Here is a 22,684-nt window from a genome sequence, read left to right on the forward strand (position 1 = left end):
TTTCGGAACATATTCTGCAGTTTTAAGACAATTACTCGAATTCATATCAATGTTAATGTTGAAGTATTTAAGCACTTACGTCACGAAACAAGATTTGTTGTTAAGGTAAAAGATGAACAAAATAGAAAATAAAAACATATTGTTCCCTTGTAATTAAAATAAACATTACGGGATTGAGAAATATAAATATTAATTATACTTTCTTCTTGCAATGTAGATTTTACGAGAAATGCGGGAAATGGATTGTATAAAATACAGGAAACTTTATTCTCTTATTTAACAAATAAGATGTGAAAACTTTGATTTTAAATATAATTCAATTAATTTAGGCTTCATAAAAGGTAATTAAGGCTTCAAATTCAGGATATGTTCGATAATGGAAAACCTGACATTGTCTTGAAAACTGTCAAGGGTTGTAATTTAAAAAGAACTCCTTTTATAATTTTGATTTAAGAAAATAGTTTAAAATTCGGAATTTTTGTCCTTCTGATGCTAAATAAAATGTTGGTTATAGTTTTTATTATCAACTTTTACACTCGATATGGGCCGGGATCCTAAAACCCCAATCTTTAAATTTGTGCCCATGTTTCTAGAAATGGGCCAAGTGTTAGTTTTGGAACTAATGTCCCCCTGAAATATAAAACACAGCAATTGTGCAGTGGAAGCATTATACTAGACTAATTGCACTGAATATGTTGATTTTCAAGCTTACTGGTAAAACCTGTAACCTGCAAATATGATGATGTTAACTTTGACTACTTTATAACACTAAATTTATTGTTTAAACACTACAAACATAATTGATGAAAAAGTATAAGGATCGTTTTCACGCTTTTTACTATATTTTGTGAAAAATAAGTATTTATTTAGTTCCTCCGGTGTCAACACTTATACTGTACAAGGAACGGGTCATGAAGGAGGCAGTGGTGGAAACAGTGGATTGTCAGGTATGTACAGCTGTGCAGTTGTTCAGTTGTACAGTTGAATATTATAACTTATGTAAAGTTGTTTTGTTGCACTGTTGTTGAGTTGTATAGTTTTAAAGTTTACAGCTGTACAGTTGTACAGTTGTACAGTTTTACAGTTGTACAGTTATGCACAAGTACATTTGTAAAGTTTAGTCTATCCTGATTGACTATTTTAATGTACAATCGATTTTTAAAGTTTTTTTAATGATTGATTGATTAGTTCATAGCTGAAAATTTTATTAATTGATTGATTGATTTATTCAATGATTGAGGTTGTTAGAATCCGCTGAACCACCCATATAGCCTGAAAATTGGGAAATAATTAATTGATTGGTTGATTGACTTGTGATTTTGTTGAATGCCGTCCAAGCCCCCATATCACCTGGAAACTTGGAAATAATTGATGGATTGATTGATTAATTGATTGATTTGTGAGTTTGTTGGATCCCGTCCAAGCCCCCATATCACCTGGAAACTTGGAAATAATTGATTAACTTATTGATTGATTTGTTTGATTGATTTGTGAATTTGTTGAATCCCATTCAAGCCCCCATATCACCTGGAAACTTGGAAATAATTGATTGATTAATTAATTGATTTGTTTGATTGACTTGTGATTTTGGTGAATACCGCACAAGCCCCCATATCACCTGGAAACTTGGAAATTATTGATGGATTGATGGATTAATTGATTGATTTGTGAGTTTGTTGGATCTCGTCGTCCAAGTCCCAATATCACCTGGAAACAAGAAAATAATTGATTAACTTATTGATTGATTGATTAACTGATGTGCTAGGTTGTAGGGTCCCGCCCAACCCCCCATATAATATGGAAACTGGGAAATCAAACTCTTCAAGGCCACACTATCAGAGTAAGTATTAAGTATTAACCCTGTAACTTTAAAAAGGCTTCAGGGAGGGGGGGCGGGGTTTAATGCATAAAATATAAAAATGCATTGATATTTAAAAGATTTTTTGGAAAAATATGAGAAATAAAGGAATAAAGGTTTTTTATACTGTCCTATAAAATAAAATAAAAATATTTTTATAAAGTTAATAATGTCTTTTATTTAAGCATCGAGACAACAATGTTACTGTAAGTCGTGTAAAAATTCAACCATTCAAAAACAGGTATTTCTTTTTCTAATTTCGGTTTAATCTCTAATACTAAATGATACTTTGAAAGCTTAAACCCTAGTAAAACCCGGTCTATGCGTCTGCTTAAACCCAAGTAAATCTGAAGTGATGACCCGGGTTTCTGATGGCCTTGAGTTTAGTAAAAACCAACCATCTTGGGTTTTTCTCTCTTCAATGCTTGGGACTAGCTTCAGCAGCTGATGATCGTAAATTTTGAAAAAAATTTTATAATTGTACATTTAAAATCTTGGGAATTATTTGTATTGTAAAATTTGATCAAACATATGAAATTAACATACTTTGCAAATAAAGTTTGAATTTTCGAAATTTACATCTCCTTGTCACAGCTAATCTGCTAGTAATCTGTCTTCTACAGAGAGAAAGCTTTCTAAGTAGTCTCTAATTGGTCGAATCAGAGCCAATCCTGACTTGGGTTCTACCTGAGCCCAACTCTGGGCTACACTCGGGTTTAAGTTTTAAAATCTCATCTCTGTTATCAGATAGTAAACTGTACATTGTTTAAATTTAAAACTGGTTAAATCTGGCTAAAGCTAGTAAACTGTACAATTATTAAACTAAAACTGGTTAGATCTGGCTAATGCTAGTAAACTGTAAACTGTTTATGTCTAAAATTGGTTTATTGTGGCTAAAGCTAGAAACAGTAAATTGGTTCAATCTAAAACGGGTGTAATCTGGCTGTACTCTGTAGGCAAGTGTCTTGTACATAGGGTTGTTAATCGTTTTTGTAAATGATCATTAAACCATCGTTTTTTGTTTCGTTTTTAAAAATGATTGTTTCGTTTTCAGAAAAAACGATCGTTTTTAAAAATGACCCACTCGTTTTGAACTTTTAGAAAACGAATAGCGATCGTTTTTGAAAACGATCGTTTTTATTAAAACGATTTGCGACCGTATTTTATATGATTGTTTAAAAAATCGATCGATTTTGAAAAAAATTTGATTGACAATTATGTTAACGATCGTAAACGAAACGGCGAACTTAATCAAAACAGTCGTTTTTGGAAAAAAAATTACATGCAACTTTATTGATTGTCGTCTTACATGAAGTTTAACAGTTGTGGGGGAGTTAAAACTCCTTGATATTTTCTTAAAAACTACTCAATGATAAGTACAGATGCCCTTCAGGTCGGTTTCCTCTCTTCGTTAACGATCGTTAACGAAGGGGTCGTCGTTAACGATCATTAAAGAAACGATGAATTTAATAAAAAAGATCGTTTTTAAAACGACCGTTTCGATCTCGATTTTTGTCGTCGTTTTCATAACGAAACGATCGTTTTTCTGAAAAATGAAAACGCTGACATCCCTACTTGTACATTGTCATGTGTAAGATTGTTTAAATCTGGCTAAATCTAGTAAAATCATTTTTAACAATTTAATCTGGTTTAATCTGTCTAAATGTAGTAAAATGCATATTTAAAACATTTTAAATTGGTTAAATCTGGTTAAAATTTTAGAACCGGTTTGAGTTTGACCTGCGAAGCCTCTACTCCTGGTATACCTGAAATAGTAATCTCGGATAAACTTATTCTTAATGTTCAACGTAAGTATTTCATACAGTTAGACTCAGAAAACTGTGGAAAAGTGAGACTGTAAACAACTAATATTTTCCCTTTTTGTCTTTGGGTTTACTGATGCTTGTAAGTGTCTGTTTACCCTGCACTATTGATGTTTATGTTTATTTAATACTAGTTTAAGTGATCAGCGTTGCCCGTGGAATAAAAATAAAATAAAAAATTTGAAGCAAAATGTTGTTTAACCTTTATCAAATTTTGAAAATACAAATATTTTAAACAATGTTTTAGATGAATCAAGTAATTGAATAATTAATTAATCACCGCTTTAGATTACTTTAATAATCAATTAATTAATTGAATGATGTTTTAGATGAATTAAATAATTAATTCATTAATTAAATAATTCAAGAACGCTGGAGATTAATTTAATATTTAATTAATTGATTAATTAATGTTTTAAGGTTATTTAAACAATTAACTAAATAATTAAATAATGTTTTAGATGAACCGCAAGTATCTCTTCGGTTAGGACAAAACCTTGACAGTTTAAACATTAGGAACATAATTATATTTATATTTCTCCCAGAAACTGCAGTACACTTTTGACTGTAAACGTTCAACCCCCCCCCCTCCTCCCTCTTCCGCCTCAATTTTTGCAGATCAAATTCCCTCTTGCAAAATTTCTCACGGGGTTCTTTGAAATTCAATAGCTTTACATAATTTACATAATATTTGTTTAAGAATAGTCTTATATCCCTCTCCCTCTCAAAGGAACTGAGTTTTTGTCACAAATTTTGATTTTCTAAACCCTATATCTTTGCAACCAGATGGTCTCTGACATTTAATTCAAAAGATATAGGGTTTGGAAAATCAGTGATTGTGGCAAAAACTCAGTTCTTTTGAGATGTTGTTTTTTCTTCAGAATTTTAGACTTGGCAAAATACAAGGTACTAATTTGCAAGGAAAGTTATTTCAGAGGTGTACGCATTTTTTGTACTGCAGTGTACTTACTTTGGTCGGAAAAGTAAACACAAGGTAGATGTCACAGCATGACATGGAATCCATGTTCACAAAAATAATCTATGAAATATTCTGGTCATTGGAAACTATTATGCGAATTTTCAAAATTATCAAAATTTTATGCTTTTAACCTCCTCGGATAATAAACGAACACTGATGCATATATTCTTGTTTACAATGTCCGCCCAGAGAGAACTGGTTTCAATGTGTACGCAAAGTATACGCGACCCCAATTAACTTTACTTGCATTATAACCTTTGCAAAATATATATTTGATAATATTATGTACGAATCTACAGGGAAGGAAATGATGTCTATTTTGTTTGCGAAGTTCAAGCAAATCCTGCAGTGAAAGTTATTACATGGAGATTTAATGTAAGTAAACACAAAATGGTTTATGCGTAATTTCAAGAGACCTTCTTCGCAAAGATGACATTGTTCGATTCACAACGATACCCCTAAAAACTTTTTTTGATCAAGCGTGAATTTAATATCAACGTTTATGATTTTTAAAACTGATTATTTTCATTTTTAATCTACAAAAGTGACTTGCACATTTCTAGAAAACCTATATGAATTATAATACTTTTAAACCTAGAAAAACGAGTTATCTTCCAGATTACTGATCTGATAACGGTGTCAAGGCTACCGTTCTGAATCGCAGCCCCTAAATAAGAATAAAAATACTTTAGTAGCATTATGCATATTTTGTTTTATTTTACAAATAACTTTTTTTCCTGGATTTGTTCTGGCAAAAGACAAGAAAAATACACAAAACACTTATATTTACCCTTAAAGGCTAAATATCCAAATGTTTAAAAACCGAATCAAATATATTGTAGAAATATTTTAACGTTCATAAAACAATAAAAAAAACACAGATTCTATAATCCTTATATTACTGCACAGCGATTTTGTAGACCTTTAACATTTCTAATTACGAGTTATGTTAGATTCAATAGTCTAAGTTTAAAATATCAATTGGTTAACCCCTTCAGGTTGCAGAGATATAAGGATTAGAAAAATATGAGTTTGTGGCAGGAACTCAGTTTCTGTATTGACTACAATGCTATCTGTAAAGAGATCTTTTTGTTTTGTTTGATCCTTAAAAAGAATTATAAAGTCATGTGGTGGAAATTATAAACTAGTTTAAAGTGCAAAAGACTCCAAATATTTGAAGAATATTATTAGATTATTCAAACTTTTTACAAGAGAAGGAGGAAGAGAGAAAAAAGAGAGAGAATAAGAATTACCTGTAGAAACGGAATTATCACAGAATAAAAAAGGAGATTATCTCAATAAAATAAAAACAGAGAAAGAAAGAAATCAAGATTATTTTGTTATGCATAAAATATTTGTAGAGAATACAACAGTTTTATTCGACATTTTTTGAGATATTTAAGACAGAACATTAAAATTAAGTTTCTTTTGTAGATGAACTGTAAGCGTAATTTGAAAGAACCATCCTTGAAATTATCATAATGTTGATTTAAAATGGTATCCTTAAAAGCTTTGTTTGATCATGGATTAATTAGATATCCATGTTTTTGTTCCTTTAAACTGTTTCCTTTCATTTGCGGTTTCTCAGCGAAACTGACTTGCTAATTTATTGCTTATAAAACAATAGATAAATTATCAGAATTAACACTTTTTGAGTCAGAAAAACAGCTTTATCTTACACAATTTTGATCAGAAGGTTTCAAGGGTACTGTTCTAAATCAGACATTGCTATCTTTGCATGGAGGGTTCCTTGAAATTACGCATACAGTCCCTTTAGTGACAAGTTCATTTATTGTTGTTACTTTTTAATTTTAGGGATTGGAGATCAGCAAGGGAGTTCACAGATCTGGGAACAATTTAATTATTCAGAATCTGGGCAGACAATGGGAAGGAATGTTCACATGCCAGGTTAAATCTAGTTTCTTTTAAACTAAATTAAACAAAATGGAGTTTTCTTGAAAGAAATGATGCACCACTATATTACCGATGTTTTTTACGTCACATAATTTTACAAGAAGGGGTTCAATCGTTGATTTTGGCTTACCGTCCCGTTTTCCCCCATATAGTATTTATTTGTACCGTACAGCTTGCTCTGGCTAGTTGAAATTCGGCCCGGTACATGAAATGAAGTGTACAATAACATATAATTGAGATTCATAACACTGAAAACTCTTGATAAACAGTTGATAAATAGTTAATAAATAATATTAGATGATATGAGCTCGGGATTGATGGTTGATATATAGTTGATAGATAATAGTAGATGATAAAAGCTTGGGTTGATGGTTGATGGTAAATGAAATGAAGTGTACAAGAACATATAATTGTGATTCATAACACTGAAAACTCTGGTTCATTTGATGCACCGGACTAGCTTTCAGACAGCTTGACCAAGTTGTACAATAAAGATACAGAAAGAAGAAATCTGTGATGTTTTTAAACCAACCTATAATCATACCAAGAAGAAACCCTCACAGACAAGTCAGGAAAGAAGTCTTAGCTCCGCCTGGACTCCGCCTTTCCTTCTTGGGGGGAGTACTGTGGCGGAAGACGATCTGAGGAGTTAGAAGCCGGATACTCAGACGCGGCAAGATGAGCTCTGATTCTGCCACGTCACCTTGATATATATATTTTCGATTTCTTAAATTTAGATTTAAAAATAAGTTAGTCAATAAAGTATTTATTTAAACTTCGGTCGTGTTAAACTGAGCGTAGCCAAACTGGGACGGTTCAACAAATGAACCATTTCCTGCAAGTGAGCTTGATCTGATACTATATATTATAAACCACCTTTTTTTTCAAAAACTTCATTGATTATTCTAAAGATAGTATCTATACAAGGGGTTATTGCGTAATTTGGAGTAAGTTAACATGCGCAAATTAATATTTTGAACAGTTTGTTTAAAAAAGTGTTGTGATTTCGGTATTTGAAAATTTGGTTCTAAAAATATACAATTAAAAATATGTTTGAACAATCATTTAATATTATTGATTTCAGAAATATTGACCAATCAGTACACATATTTTAGTTACTTATTCATATTCGAAATAATTAATTCATTAGTTGTAAAAAAAAACTTTTTTTACCAAAATAATGTGTGGGGGGGGGTGCATATAACAGACGTCTGTGCATCAGTATCAAATTCAGCAAGCCAAATTTAAATTTTTTTGAAACTGGAATATTATATTGCTAAATTTTTGCCTAAAAATAGTACAAAGTATAAAATGGCAGATGCAAAGATTGTGGTGCCAGTTTTAGAATTAGATATTAATATCTTGCAATCAATATTTAAGTTTCTTTAAAAGTGCATTTGCACAGGTGAATTTTTATTAAACTCCTAAAAATTTGATACTTAAAAATAATGTGTAATTTTGTATTGAAGTGTGAAGTAAAAAAATGTTTGATGCAGCCATTAGTTTGTTTCACTAAAATTAAAACTATAAAAGCCACCCCTTTTTATTAATATCACTGCCATTTTTATCATTTGTGTTATCATCATCAGGAAAATTTCAGCATAAAGAAAGGAATTGAGTCTTTGCCAAAACTTTGATTTGACCTTTGCTAGTTGAAAATATAAATTCCGTTAGATCAAAAATCCAAGGTTGAAATATCAAAGGTCTACATCATCAAGTTCCAAAGATATAGGAATAAAAAAATTTGAATTTGTGAATTCGAGATTCAAAATCTTTGAGGATATTTTGCAATAATCGTTTTCTTAAAAAGCCTAAGAAAATTGAAGAATGAAAACGTTACAAAATGATTATACATTTTTTTGGGCAGTGATGTCCCCAGGTTATACTTTCCCATAGCAAAAACTATTTCATGTACTTAGTTCTTCTTCCTTTTTCAACTTCCTTTTAATCTCAACTCTATTCGTTAGAAAGAGAAAATGCAAGGTGGTACAGGTAACGTTGGACCTGGAAAGTTTCAAGTAGAATCTGGTTTTGAATAAGATGGAAAGTTTCAAGAAGAATCTAGTTTTGAAAAATAAAATGGAAAGTTTCAAGAAGAATCTACTTTTGAATAATAAAATGGAAAGTTTCAAGAAGAATCTAGTTTTGAATAAAATGGAAAGTTTCAAGAAGAATCTAGTTTTGAATAAAATGGAAAGTTTCAAGGAAAATCTAGTTTTGAATAAAATGGAAAGTTTCAAGTAGAATCTGGTTTTGAATAAAATGGAAAGTTTCAAGAAGAATCTAGTTTTGAATAAAATGGAAAGTTTCAAGAAGAATCTAGTTTTGAATAAAATGGAAAGTTTCAAGAAGAATCTAGTTTTGAATAAAATGGAAAGTTTCAAGAAGAATCTAGTTTTGAATAAAATGGAAAGTTTCAAGAAGAATCTAGTTTTGAATAAAATGGAAAGTTTCAAGAAGAATCTAGTTTTGAATAAAATGGAAAGTTTCAAGAAGAATCTAGTTTTGAATAAAATGGAAAGTTTCAAGAAGAATCTAGTTTTGAATAAAATGGAAAGTTTCAAGAAGAATCTAGTTTTGAATAAAACGGTTTATTAAAATCTATTTTTAGGCGAAAAATGAACTAGGAGAGGGAACAAGTAGAGAATTGAAGCTAAATATCAAATGTAAGTTCTATTCATATTTTTATTGAGTTGGAATACAAAAATTATTGTTTTCAGACAGACAATAATTTTTCCCAAACCGTCTTAAACCTAATCAAAAGAGAATGTTCACTTACTTTCACCACAGTGGGGTATTTTAGGGGGTCAGGGGGGGACTGGTTTTTGTAACAATCTTCCTTTTAAAATGCATATTCATTGTTTTTCGTAATAAAATAGACTATTTTAAAAATATTGTAGCGGTTGTACTCGCAAATTGATATATAATCATTTCAATTATAATAAATGTTCCCGTTTATATATTTTCCTGATATTTTCCCAAAAATGGATCCTGGAAATCTGGGATTTACCATTTTGTGTTGTGCGCAATGCCCCGTAAAATTCCAAAACAGAGAGAGGGGGATTGAATTTTGTAGATCCAGAAAAAAAATTAAATTAGTATTTATTTAGGGTTAGGTTAGGTTAAGACACTTTCTGGGTCGAACGCTGCGGCTAGGACAAGCTAGGGGGCCGAGTCGAGACCCTACCAGCTGCCAGTCTCTACGCAGGCAGCCCACAGATATCATTATTCTTGATCTACAAAATTCAATCACCCTCTCTCTGTTTAGGAATTTTACGGTGCATTGCGCACAACAGAAAATGGCAAATGCCTGGAAATCTGCAATATTGCGTACACTTTAGAGGTCATAGTGTACATAGGTAACATCGTAGACGTACTGTAGATTGTAAAAAACATATAGTTAATACCTTTTTTACAAGATTTAGAATAATCTAGATATATAAAAAGATTCTGTCGACCATTAATCAAGCGTGCACAACATTTTTCGTCTCTGATTCTATGAAATACTTATCATACAAGTTTTCAGTTTTTACGGAAACGACCATGTTTTACGCCGGATTGTAGAACCTAAACGCTACATTTCTACAACTTTGAAACTTCTTTAAAAAAAATTATCTATTTTTTAGATGCCCCTGTCTGTGCTGAGGGTCAGCAACAGGTTTATGAAACTATGCGAGGAGAACAGCTAGCAGTATCTTGTTTAGTACATGCTAACCCGATCATACTAGGTAACCAGCTAGCAGTATCTTGTTTAGTACATGCTAACCCACTAGATCATACTAGGTAACCAGCTAGTAGTATCTTGTTTAGTACATGCTAACCCACTAGATCATACTAGGTAACCAGCTAGCAGTATCTTGTTTAGTACATGCTAACCGTCCATAAAATGGTTTGATGTTTTTCTTTTGAATACATCAAATAATCCCTTTAAATTGCTGAACGTTTTTATAGTGCTTGTAATAACTTGCTGCTTGCAATGCACAAACCTTCTTTTTTGTGAAAGTTTGTCAATTTGTCTTCTTTTATGCGAATACATTTTGGCATTGTTTGTTTACTTGCAAGTCTGGCAGTGTGCGGAGTTATTAAGGATTATTATTATGATATATTGAAGGATATCGTGTTTAGGTGGGTTTCTAAAACTCGGTTATGTTCTTGACATATCTTTGGAATTTTATGATTCAAAAGAAATGTGATTTACAAATACAATGGTTTCTATATGGAACAAACCTAAAAACTTGAATGTTTTACTTGTATATAAAAAATGTAATTGGTTTTTGGAAAACGTTACAATAAAAGACTTATCCAAAGCCTTTGACAAATCAAAAATCATATTTTTAGTAGTTATTTCTATCTTTCCCAATAAACTAGAATTCAGTTCTTCTTTATTTAGTATAGTTTATCCCCCCCCCCTGGGGACGTTGAAATGGTTGAGTGGAGCTACCATTAGGCAATACTAAGCATTATTTTTATGTCTGGAACATACACACACTGAATTCCTGATTTCTAACTGGTTTAAGAGAATGCGGATAAAATTTAAAATAAGAAAGTTGAGAGATTAATAATAAAAGTACAAAAGGAAAGTTTTGAAAATTAAATAATTGGTAATGGTTCTTTATTTTTTTCATTAGCATTTAGCATTAGCATTTTTCATACATTCTAATCTACAAAATATAATATTGAAGAAACTAAATAAATTGACTTGTAATCAGGGGGAATTATAGTTCTCTACCTGTGTGCTCAGTTAACTGTATTGTACACTTACAACTGTTAACTAATAATGATATACTATAGGTTAGGCCAGAATCAACGTATAATAAACAAATATGAAGTACGCTCTCGGTATAGTTGATAACCTATAAAATTAGTATAGGATTAGCGTTCATCATCACTCTATACACTATAACCTCGTTGCTTGTAATAGTTCAAAAAATCTCTTTTAACATTAAACAAATCTTCCCATGTATTTTGAACTCGTAAATCACTTATTGCTTCGATCACAATAATAAATGTCTCTTTCTTCCAAATAACCATTTTTTCAATTTGAAAATTTTTTTTATTTTTATTTTCAATTTAGGTTTTTCTGGAAATTCAACAACACCTCGAGGTCCTATTACATAGAGGTATGCGCTTTATATTTGTGCGTATTTCGCTCATTTTCTAGCAAAAAGTGTTTATATTTTATGCACCTGTGTAAATNATTAAGCTCTTAAAATATGGAGATTAAAAAATTGTAGTTTGAGACAATTGCTAACTTCCTGTTCTTTGAACTTTTTTATCTGTTTAGTCTTGAATATTTTATTCAACTGATGAAGTGAAAATGATAAAGCTTGATTTTCTTTATTTTACAATTTGCAATCTTCTGTTTTTACAATAATAATAAAGGGAGAAAAAACTGAAAATGTCAGTGATTTTAATGTTAAAATGCATTTTCAAAGTTAAGCCTTGATTTTAAATTATATCCACAGTTTAGAATACTACAGTATCAATTCAAGAGTAGAGAATATTACAGGGAGGAAAGGCAAACATTTTCTTTGGTATTTTCTCAGTAATTCTTAACGTCTGAAAAGAAGTTTAAAGTTAACATTTCATGTAAATGTTCACAAATTATACACAGTTCATCACAATAATTCAGTTTAATCCTTATCTAAAGCGTTACAAGTTTTTCAGTTTTTAAATTATGTTAATTAAAATCAATATTATATAAAAAAACTAAGTGAAGGTCCCGGCGTTGCCCGTGAAAAAAAATGTTAAACAAATTAAAAAAAAAATCGAATTTTGTATAGCCTATAACACTCCCCGGCCACCCCTGATTGTCCACAAAAAAATTCAGCCCAATCGGTCCAGCCGTTTGGCCAGCTATAGGCAACATAATATACAGATGCCTTGTTTTTTTTATATAGAAATACAACCTATGTATAATTTTTTAATAAAATGAGTTTTAAGGCCCAAAATGGTTTCGACTACAAATGTTTTAAATACGATGTAAGTACAACAGTATGGCGGTTTAACACTATTTTGAACAAAATATTACTTTCTATAATCTTCCATATTCTGTAGTTGAAAAAATATTTTTTTTACAAATTAATGGTTGATGCATTGTAGGATGAAGATGTTAAGAGTTTTGGAAACCATAGCATAGCTCACTTTACACCAAGGAAACATCAGATTTAAAACTATTGTAAAAACTTGTATTACTTTGTAAAATTCTCAAAATGTAAGCATACCAAATTATATTTGAAAACGATCTTAAACATAAAAATTACGATCCAAAGATTAGATCAATTCTGCTGTCTTTATTCGTTTCATAGTTTATTAGATGATTTAGCAAAGAAAGAAAGAGGTTTTATAGTTGTATATTCTAAATGTAAAAGTCAAATTATGAAGTTAAAAGATTTTATTTCTTCAAAATTTGAATTTGTATGTTTGTCAGAAATGATATGGATTATGGAACCCTAGAATGCTGGGCATCCAATAGTATAGGAAAGCAGGAGCACCCCTGTCAGTTTCATGTTGTGAGGGGGGGTCCACCTAATCCAACTAAAGGGTGTGTCATAAAAAACATCACGTATTCAGGTAAAATCATATTTTTTAAGCATCTAAAAATTCTTGGAACCGCTTCAAAGTGTTATTTCAAATGAACAGAACACGCTTTTAAAATTAATTAATTTTTAATGCTTTTTGACCAACATCACCTATAATTCCCCCAACAGAAGGACGTTAAGTTACCTAACGTCCCTTGGGAAAAATAAGTATATCTATTTATGTAATTCATGGTATTATTAATTGCGAAAAAGTTTTTGTCGGGATTTTTATTTTTCTAGTTTGTTTAAGATCAAAATGAAAATTCGTTTATTTTGATCGAGAACAAACTAAAAAAAAATTAGAAATCACAGCAAAAACTTTTCCGCACGCATGATACCCATTTCAATAACATATATAGTTTTGTTCAGTTTTACTCAAATTATTTAAAAGCAGGTAGATAAAGTTACTTTATCACCATGTTGTAGGGTGATTAAGTAACTTTATCACCCAACAATGAGACAAATTAGTTTGAAGTGAAGTTTTAGCATGTTCATCTGAAAAGACGATCAATTATATTTTGGGAAATTAAAAATATTACTTAACCACTGAAACTTCCCTAAAAAGTAGTTGTAAATCATTTTTAGAAAATTTATCCCATACATTATTTGCAACTTGATGTTGATCTTTCAACTATAAATTAAAGATTGAGGCAAGTGTTAAACTCCTTCTCCATGAACTAGAACATATACATTTTGACGCGAACAACTGTTTAGATTTCACCAATGGTTAGCTCAAAATAAACACGCTGAAGTATTAAAATCTTCATATCCATGGCTACAAATAAAAATGTCTAGGTTTTCATGTTGAATGCGAAGATACCAGAAACCTGAAATATCGTCTGGTAAGTAGAGAGGCCAGAACTGGTAATCTTACATCAGATGTTCATCAGAATAATCCTAAGGTACTTAATTAAAGTTTTTACAGTGAAAACTCTGGAATATAAAGATGACAATTAAGACTCAAGTTAAGGTGTCAAATAGTCAAATAAACATCAATAGTTCTGTGTACACAACTCTGTTTGCAAAAATGATGAAGATGAAGTTTATTTATATCTTCATTAAACTCATCAATAAATTAGTAACATTTAACATGAAATATTGATAATAATATTAAATATTATTTTTATTCATTTACTGATTAATAACCAAATATTAACAGATTAATTTCAGTCAAACCATAGAAGCCTTTCTAATCAAATACAGTTTATTACCAGCACGTCATACTAAAGTGAATTTCACGTTAGATTAAAATATTTCATGTTACAATCATATTTAGCTTCTCTTCAGTAATTAAGTCTTTAATACGTTACAGGATTAAGAAATTAGGTCTTTAATACGTTAAAGGATGAAAAAAATTAAGTCTTTAATACGTTTATTATTTGATATAAGATAATTCATAGTTTGAAATCTCTAAAGTCTACGAAATTGGGTTATAGGGATTATATAGGGATTAAAAAATTGAGTTTGATGCAAAGACTCAATTTCTTTCCTTTCTCCATACAATTGTAACAAAATTAGCGCATGATTAGCAATAACAACATAGAATACAACTTGTCGATTTATAAAATGAAAATTAAATATATAAAACATAAAATGTTAAACTCGACAAAACATGTAAATAATTAAGTATATCGATATAAGAAAAATAAGCAAATTTAAATCATTAAAGCTGTAGAAGTTTGATAATTCTATCATTATTTTATTGATAATAAAAATTCTAATTATACAGTTTATCCTGAATGATCTGAAGCCTGGAACCACATACAACTGTAGGATAACTGTATACAATTCGGATGGAGAAAGCTCAGCTATTGATTTGCATCAAACAACATTAAAGTAAGTTCAATTTTATGAAAGTTATTTGCAATAAAAATATGCCTGCCTTTCAATTCTTCATAAAACAAATTTCTTCCTAAAAGTGCTTGATTTTGATAATTCCTAAATGCGTTTCTGCAGTAGAAATACCTAAGTCAGTTTTGTAGAGAACCCACAATTGAAATTAATAAGTTTTTAAAATCATAAAAACTTTAAAACTTTGACATCTAATTCATACTTGATCAGACAATCAGGGCTTCAAAGTGTACCAATGGAAATCTGGCATTTCCTTCTTTTCATGGAGGGTCACTTGAATACTCTAGTATGCCTGATCCAATTAGGGTTCAACCATGGGTTTGTTGTCTATTCTAAACCAATAGAAATTGCATGGCGGTAACATCTATCTTTCTATCTAGCTCATTATCCAATTAGAGATAAATCCTTATATCGGCGCTGTAACAGTAAATGGAAATATTTACTTTTACTGAAACTATAAGTGTGAAAAAGAAGTCAAAAAGTTGCAACATTGTTAGTGTCAAAAAAAAAGGGTAGTATAGACAAAAGAAGCTAGAGGGCGGGCGCACGCGCCCACTCTCATCCCAGCTATTTAAGGTATAAATCATCATTTTGTAAAGGGAGCCTGAGAAACAGATAGCTGAAAGGAAAGTGAGGGAAGGAGAAGGAGGAGTAGGAGGAGGAGGAGGAGGGACGGATACTAGCTCCACCCTTGGGATTATCCTTGGTAGCTCCCTTACCCTCATCTCTATTCTCCTGGTTCTCTTGATCACAGGGCTCTGCAGATATATGACAAGGTACAGTTGGCACCAGGAACACAGTTAAATCATTGTCGTTTTTTTCTTGATTGAGTGATTGAGTCTTCTGATTTCTATACGCATATATTGTCGCAGACATTAGATTTTTTAACTATGAATTTTGTTAGAAGTTTAGAACTCAAAGGTTTTCCCCTTCAGGTTGCAAAGCCATAGAGGACAGTTTATGACAAAAACTCCGCTTCTTAAAAAATATTTATTACTGAGTAATATTTCTTGGTTTTATAACGTTTGAAAGGCGGTTTTATTTTCAGGAGGGGGGGGGGGGGCGCTGATTTGTGAAAACTGTAAAATAACAAATATTCACAATTTCAGAAAAATTAATGATGTAACCTTTTTCATTTTTCATCTAAAAATTCAAAAAAATAACAATAATAATAACGACAAACACTTATTTCACTGGAAACATTTAATTAAAAAGGTGGAGTTGGGGTTTATTTAAAGATGGGGTGTGGAGTGATTTGTGGTTTGAAAAATATGCAAATATTCAAAATATTTTAACCTTTAATTATTTTTCATTAAAGCATTAATAATACAAAATAATAATAACATTGTATTATCTGCAGACTGTATAATGTTTATTTTTTATTTTTAGAAAAATGAAACGTGAACGAGGACCAGACCTTGTGAATGATATTCAAAAACAAGGCAAACCATTCAATTTACGTAAATATGCTGTATAATCTTAACATGTCTCAAGAGAATTGAGTTCGTTCCACAAACTCTGATTTTTAATCCTTATATCTTTACAACCCAAACTTTTAGACCTTTGATATTTGAAACTATGAGTTCTCTTAGATAGCATAGCTACACTTGATACATCAAAAGTTTAAACCATCAGGTGGCAAAGATATAGAGATTAGAAAATTTGTGTTTGGGAAAGAACTTATTTCCTTTCTGGAAAAAAAAATCCACGAAATTTAATATTTTTAATAAAGTTCGAAGTTGCAGGGTGAAACAAAAACTTGTAGGATAAAAAGCGCGCGTCCCAAAAAATAGTTAATATTTGACATTAGATCTTGTAATGTAATTAGTTAGATTAGATTAGAAAATGAATTGCCCGCTGGGATATATAATTACATCTTTAATTAATTGCTTCAATTATTATACAGTCCCCTGAAGTGCCTTTGTGGCTAATGTAAGAGGAACTTATGCAGACGTGCACAGTATAATCAACATTTAAGAGAAAAGAATTAATAATTATTTTAATTATTGTTTCATTTAAAAACATGAAAAATATCACAAAGGAATAAAAGACATGTCAACAACAGTTGATTGTGTAAACCTATTTGACTACTTGATGTAGCAGAAATATTATAAGTCAACGCCATCAGCATAGATATTTTAATTTAAACGGAACTAAACATTCGCAACAAATTCTAATATAATTTTATAATCCCATATCTATGTAACCTGGAGATCATAAACCTTTGATATTTCACATTTATGAACAAGAGTATGAGGAGTGTAATCAGTTAAGAAAGCTTACTTAAAACGTCTTTTTATAAGAAATAATAAATTACTTTATAGAAAATCTGATTTTGAATTAAATGGATTTTAGACGAGGAAAAAGAAAGGCCTGGACTTGAAATAAGTAACAGGTAAAAACTTCCTTCATTCATTTGTGTTAGTTAAGGCTTTTTTTGTTTTCGTTTTTTTTTACCAGTGACTGGCCGTTTTACCGTCCTGTACGGTGTACACCCTACCTTATTCATTAAAAAAGTCATTTTGCAAAAGACTTTTTAAATTACTACTCATTAAAAGTAAAAAAATGTCAAGGTGAATGTATACAAATGACAGTGCTAGGGAAAAAAACTAGAAAAGGTGGGCATCAAACGACCCCCCCCCAGCCTGTTTAGGGTTAAACATTTATCTGATCAAGGATATAAACGCTCCCCCCCCCCAGCCTGTTTAGGGTTAAACATTTATCTGATCAGGAATATAAACGCTCCCCCCCCCCCAGCCTGTTTAGGGTTAAACATTTATCTGATGAAGGATATAAACGCTCCCCCCCAGCCTGTTTAGGGTTAAACATTTATCTGATCAGGAATATAAACGCCCCCCCCCCCCAGCCTGTTTAGGGTTAAACATTTATCTGATCAAGGATATAAACGCTCCCCCCCAGCCTGTTTATGGTTAAACATTTATCTGATCAGGAATATAAAATATTCTTTTTTAACACGCTGAAATATTCCATGAATTGGCGTCACGGACATTCCTTCATGGCACAGTATAAATAAAGGATTGCTAGAAATAGGCTGACAATATTATAAACGTTACTATTTTTATTTTCAACTTTTTTGTCTAGGAAAGGCTATTCTCAAAGTGTGGAGAAGAAAGGGGTCGACAAGGTAAATTTAATTTTTATGTTTTATGTATGCAAAAGTTCATAAAATACACTAAAAAAATACACTCAATACACACTACACTAAGCAGGACTATAGATGTGTTCACTCCATACACACTAGACTAACCAGGACTATAGATGTGTTCACTCCATACACACTACACTAACCAGGACTATAGATGTGTTCACTCCATACACACTATACTAACCAGGACTATAGATGTGTTCACTCCATACACACTAGACTAACCAGGACTATAGATGTGTTCACTCCATACACACTAGACTAATTAGGACTATAGATGTGTTCACTCCATACACACTACACTAACCAAGACTATAGATGTGTTCACTCCATACACACTACACTAAGCAGGACTATAGATGTGTTCACTCCATACATACTACACTAACCAGGACTATAGATGTGTTCATTCCATACACACTACACTAACCAGGACTAAAGATGTGTTCACTCCATACGTAATAGACTAACCAGGACTATAGATGCGTTCATTCCATACACACTACACTAAGCAGAACTATAGATGTGTTCATTCCATACACACTAGACTAACCAAGACTATAGATGTGTTCACTCCATACACACTAGACTCACCAGGACTTTAGATGTGTTCACTCCATACACACTTCACTAAGCAGAACTATAGATGTGTTCACTGCATTCACACTACACTAACCAGGACTATAGATGTGTACGGTTTCCTCAATTCCAATTTAACCACGTTTTGGTTTTTAATTTAATATTCTTAAAACTTGTCATTTACGCATTATGCAAAAAATTAAAAAAGTACAAACGGAAAAAAGGAACCTTATGTAAAAAACTATGAATTTCTGAAACTCCTACATCTTTGCATCCCAGTGACCTTTGATATTTCAAACGAGATGAAATAGTATTAATTTGAAAATTTAAAGTTTTATACCATAACATTGCAAAAATATAGGGATTAAAAATACTAAATTTATGGCAAAACTCAATTTCTTAATGTTAAATAGATAAAGTTGTTCCTTGGACAAGAACCACAATTTTCTAAATCATTGTGCAGTAAAACATAGCTTTCCTAATCTTTCTGGAGCGGAAGTTTTTCCATTAGTTTAGTTACCTAAAAGGATGAACTTTTTTTCGATTTATGTAATGAAAATAAATGAAAGTTGATGAAAATTAATGAAAATTAATGAAAATTTTTGAAAATTAATGAAAATTTATGAAAATTAATGAAAATTTATGAAAATTAATGAAAGTTAAAAAAAGTTAAAATTGCAAGACGAGTGATTTTATAATTTTTTAAATGATATGGTCTTTGTGAATAGCAAACACTCGGTATTATTTTCAATTAATTCGTTCATTATTCGTTAAAGACCCATTTTTTCTCTTTTTAGTCGTTCAAAAAAATTTGGATTTGTTCGCTTTTAATATTATCGTTCATTTTCCGTCTACATTTCGTTCGTTTTCTTTGGAGAGATCGTTCAATTAAATTGTTCGTTCATATAATACAATCCTTCGTTCAAATAAAATTATTTATTCAGTAAAAACGAAAGTTTTTTCAAAAGTGTGTTCAAAAAAATTGTTGGTCAAGTAAAAACAGGTTTTTTTTTCCAATGTTAATCTGGAAACATGAAATAAAAGACACTTTTTAATTGTCGATTGATAATGATTTTAAATTATTTTCGTTTATGTTTCTTAACGATAACATTCGTTCGACCAGCATATGCCAATTTTTCTGAAAGACACCGCCCTTCGTTTGTTTTGAAATATTTTTTAGTTCCCGAAAACGGTACACATCTCTAGCTAGATAGATTTGTACTGGTACGACATGCTATATATATTTAGTCAGCATGTTTCATGACTGCCATCTAACGCCTCTTGTTTCAAATATTCTCTCTTCAGGGATTAACATTTTACGATGTTTTATAAACATTTAGTTTTTAACAATGATTACACTGATCTATTTATACTTATTTTTGATTTTCTTTCAATCTCTTCAATCAATTCAAACTTTGCAATTATATTTTTACATTTATACTTAATTAAACCGCTCTAAATTAAATTAATTTTGGGAAAATATTCAATTAAGTTTTGTGAACTTAAAAAATAATAACACAAATTTTAAGTGCAATGAAGCTTTTAATACCATATAATCAGAAACTTAAGGAGAATAAATTAATTAAAAATCGAAAAGATTTTTTTTATTAATTATATATATAAGTACGTTCTTGTCGGTTTGCTGTATTGATCCTCTGTAATAAAGTCTAAACGATTAACAAGATCGGACCCACATCAGACAAGATGTTGGTTTGCTGTATTGATCCTCTGTAATAAAGTCTAAATGATAAACAAGATCGGACCAACATCAGACAAAATGTCGGTTTGCTGTATTGATCCTCTGTAATAAAGTCTAAACGATAAACAAGATTGGACCCACATCAGACAAGATGTCGGTTTGCTGCTGTATTGATCCTCTGTAATAAAGTCTAAATTATAAACAAGATCGGACCCACAACAGACAAAATGTCGGTTTGCTGTATTGATCCTCTGTAATAAAGTCTAATCGATCAAAAAGATCGGACACACAACAGACAAATGTCCGTTTGCTGTATTGATCCTCTGTAATAAAGTCTAAACGATAAACAAGATCGAACCCACATCAGACAAGATGTCGGTTTGCTGTATTGATCCTCTGTAATAAAGTCTAAATGATAAATGAAAAGAAAATATGCCAACTATTAAATGTTTACTTTTTTTGTTTAATATTGAACGAAAAAAAAACATATACAACAAAAAGAAGGACAATAAGTGTCTTAACTGACTAAATCTATAAAATGCTATAATTATGATTGGACTGAAGTTTTCTTTACAAAATCATTTTTTGTAATTAATTAGTTTTTTCCCCTTGATTAGGTCGGATTCTGATTCATTACGAGTTGGTATTCTGCCTGCTTCAACGAGGAGTATAAATATGCCACCTAACCCGTCCTACTCAACCCTCCGACCCCCCTCCTCCTTTTCCTCATCCTCCAACCCTTCCAGCCACAATACCTCCCTCCTCTCCAGGGAGGACAATATGGTCCAGGAGGACAACTTCTATAACCAGGACAGAGTCCTAGATAGGACAGGACATACTCTCTCCAGGTAAACAAATAACAGGACAAGCAGAGAAAATCAATATCAGGACAAGTACAGGACAAAAACTGCTAAAGATAGAATATTACAGCTTAATTTAAAAACCCAAAATTTATAATGAGACAAGGAAAGGCAAAGACATGACTTATATTAACAAAAACTTTACAAATGCAGACAAAATAGGACTTACAAAGAACTCGGTTCCATAGACAGAATTAACACTGGATGGTTGAACTATTTTTACTTAGTTCGATAACTTTTTAGTTTACATTAGTCCAAGCAGCACTAAATAGATATAAAATGACATTAACTTGTTTCTCTGCAGGGTCCTGAGGGGCTGTGATGGTTTGGGAATGTATAAAACCATGCCTAGAGTAGGACTAGATGGACTATATCCAGGGCAAGATGGTCCCTACTCAAGCCACTACCCTGAGCATTCGTCCAGTTCTTATCCAGTCCAACCTCAAGACTGGGTTGAGTCCAGTAACATATCAGGACAGGAGGAGTTAAACCCTAACCTGGCCAGATCTAGGGAGAGTAAAATCTAACCCATCCTCTCCATTTATATCTAGGTCTATCACCTTGTTGCGCTCATTTCTCAAGGGACGTAATATTAAGTGACGTTTCGTTCTTAGACATTTGTCTGATCAAGAATATTGAAGTCTGTTTTCTTAAAATTAGTTCTTTGACATGTTTGTTTTTCGCGGAGTTTCAGCAAAAATACATTAAACCAAGGGTGTAATGCAAGGAAAGTTAATTGCGGTCGTATATACTCTGCGTAAATATTGAAACCAGTTCTCTTTTGGGTGGAATTTGTAAACAAGAATAGATGCATCAGTGTTCGTTCAGTATCCGAGGAGGTTAAAAGCATTAAATTTGATAATTTTGATAATTCACATAATAGTTTCCCATGACCGGAATATTTCATTGATTTTTATGTGAAAAATGGATCCCATGTCAGGCTGTAACATCCGTCTTGTGTTTACATTACCGCCCAGAGACAGTACACTGCAGTACAAAAGATGCGTACACTTCTGAAATAACTTTCCTTGCATTACATCCTTGCATTAAACTAGCTTGGGAACCCATGGCGCTGCCCAGGTTACTACAAGTCTACACTCTTCAGTTCCTTTCATTGTGCATTGATTCCAATGAATATTAGTTTAATTTAGCGAATCAATTTTCATTAATCGATTAATGATTAAGTTCGAGTGATTGCATCTGAGGTTTCGTAAAGATAATTGATTATACAAACAGTCTTTGTAGTGAGTGTGTGCCCGTATTTTCTCTTCTCCTTCTTTTTTAGGGACTCCATAACTCTGTTTAGGGACTCCAAAACTCTGTTTAGGGACTCCAAAACTCTGTTTAGGGACTCCAAAACTCTGTTTAGGGACT

The 22,684-nt window shown here is 31.4% G+C and overlaps 2 protein-coding genes across 2 annotated transcripts; both read left to right on the forward strand.

Moving 5' to 3' along the window:
* Nucleotides 1–305: 305 nt before the first annotated feature.
* Nucleotides 306–13,039, forward strand: LOC111713354 (nephrin). Its single transcript, XM_023488206.1, has 13 exons — nt 306–341; nt 871–947; nt 1,766–1,840; nt 2,044–2,099; nt 3,581–3,666; nt 4,143–4,197; nt 4,960–5,035; nt 6,476–6,568; nt 9,186–9,240; nt 10,201–10,302; nt 11,649–11,694; nt 12,677–12,729; nt 13,005–13,039. The coding sequence occupies exons 2-11, from the start codon at nt 912–914 to the stop codon at nt 11,690–11,692; spliced, it is 678 nt and encodes a 225-aa protein (XP_023343974.1). The 5' UTR covers nt 306–341; nt 871–911; the 3' UTR covers nt 11,693–11,694; nt 12,677–12,729; nt 13,005–13,039.
* Nucleotides 13,040–20,888: 7,849 nt separating this feature from the next.
* LOC111713353 (uncharacterized) lies at nt 20,889–22,094 on the forward strand. The gene is made up of 2 exons (XM_023488204.1): nt 20,889–21,298; nt 21,615–22,094. Exons 1-2 carry the CDS (start codon nt 21,126–21,128, stop codon nt 21,835–21,837), a joined length of 396 nt encoding a protein of 131 aa, XP_023343972.1. The 5' UTR covers nt 20,889–21,125; the 3' UTR covers nt 21,838–22,094.
* The last annotated feature ends 590 nt before the right edge of the window (nt 22,095–22,684 follow it).

This window comes from Eurytemora carolleeae, unplaced genomic scaffold (genome assembly GCF_000591075.1).
Source record: "Eurytemora carolleeae unplaced genomic scaffold, Eaff_2.0 scaffold1413, whole genome shotgun sequence".
Lineage (NCBI taxonomy): Eukaryota > Metazoa > Arthropoda > Copepoda > Calanoida > Temoridae > Eurytemora > Eurytemora carolleeae.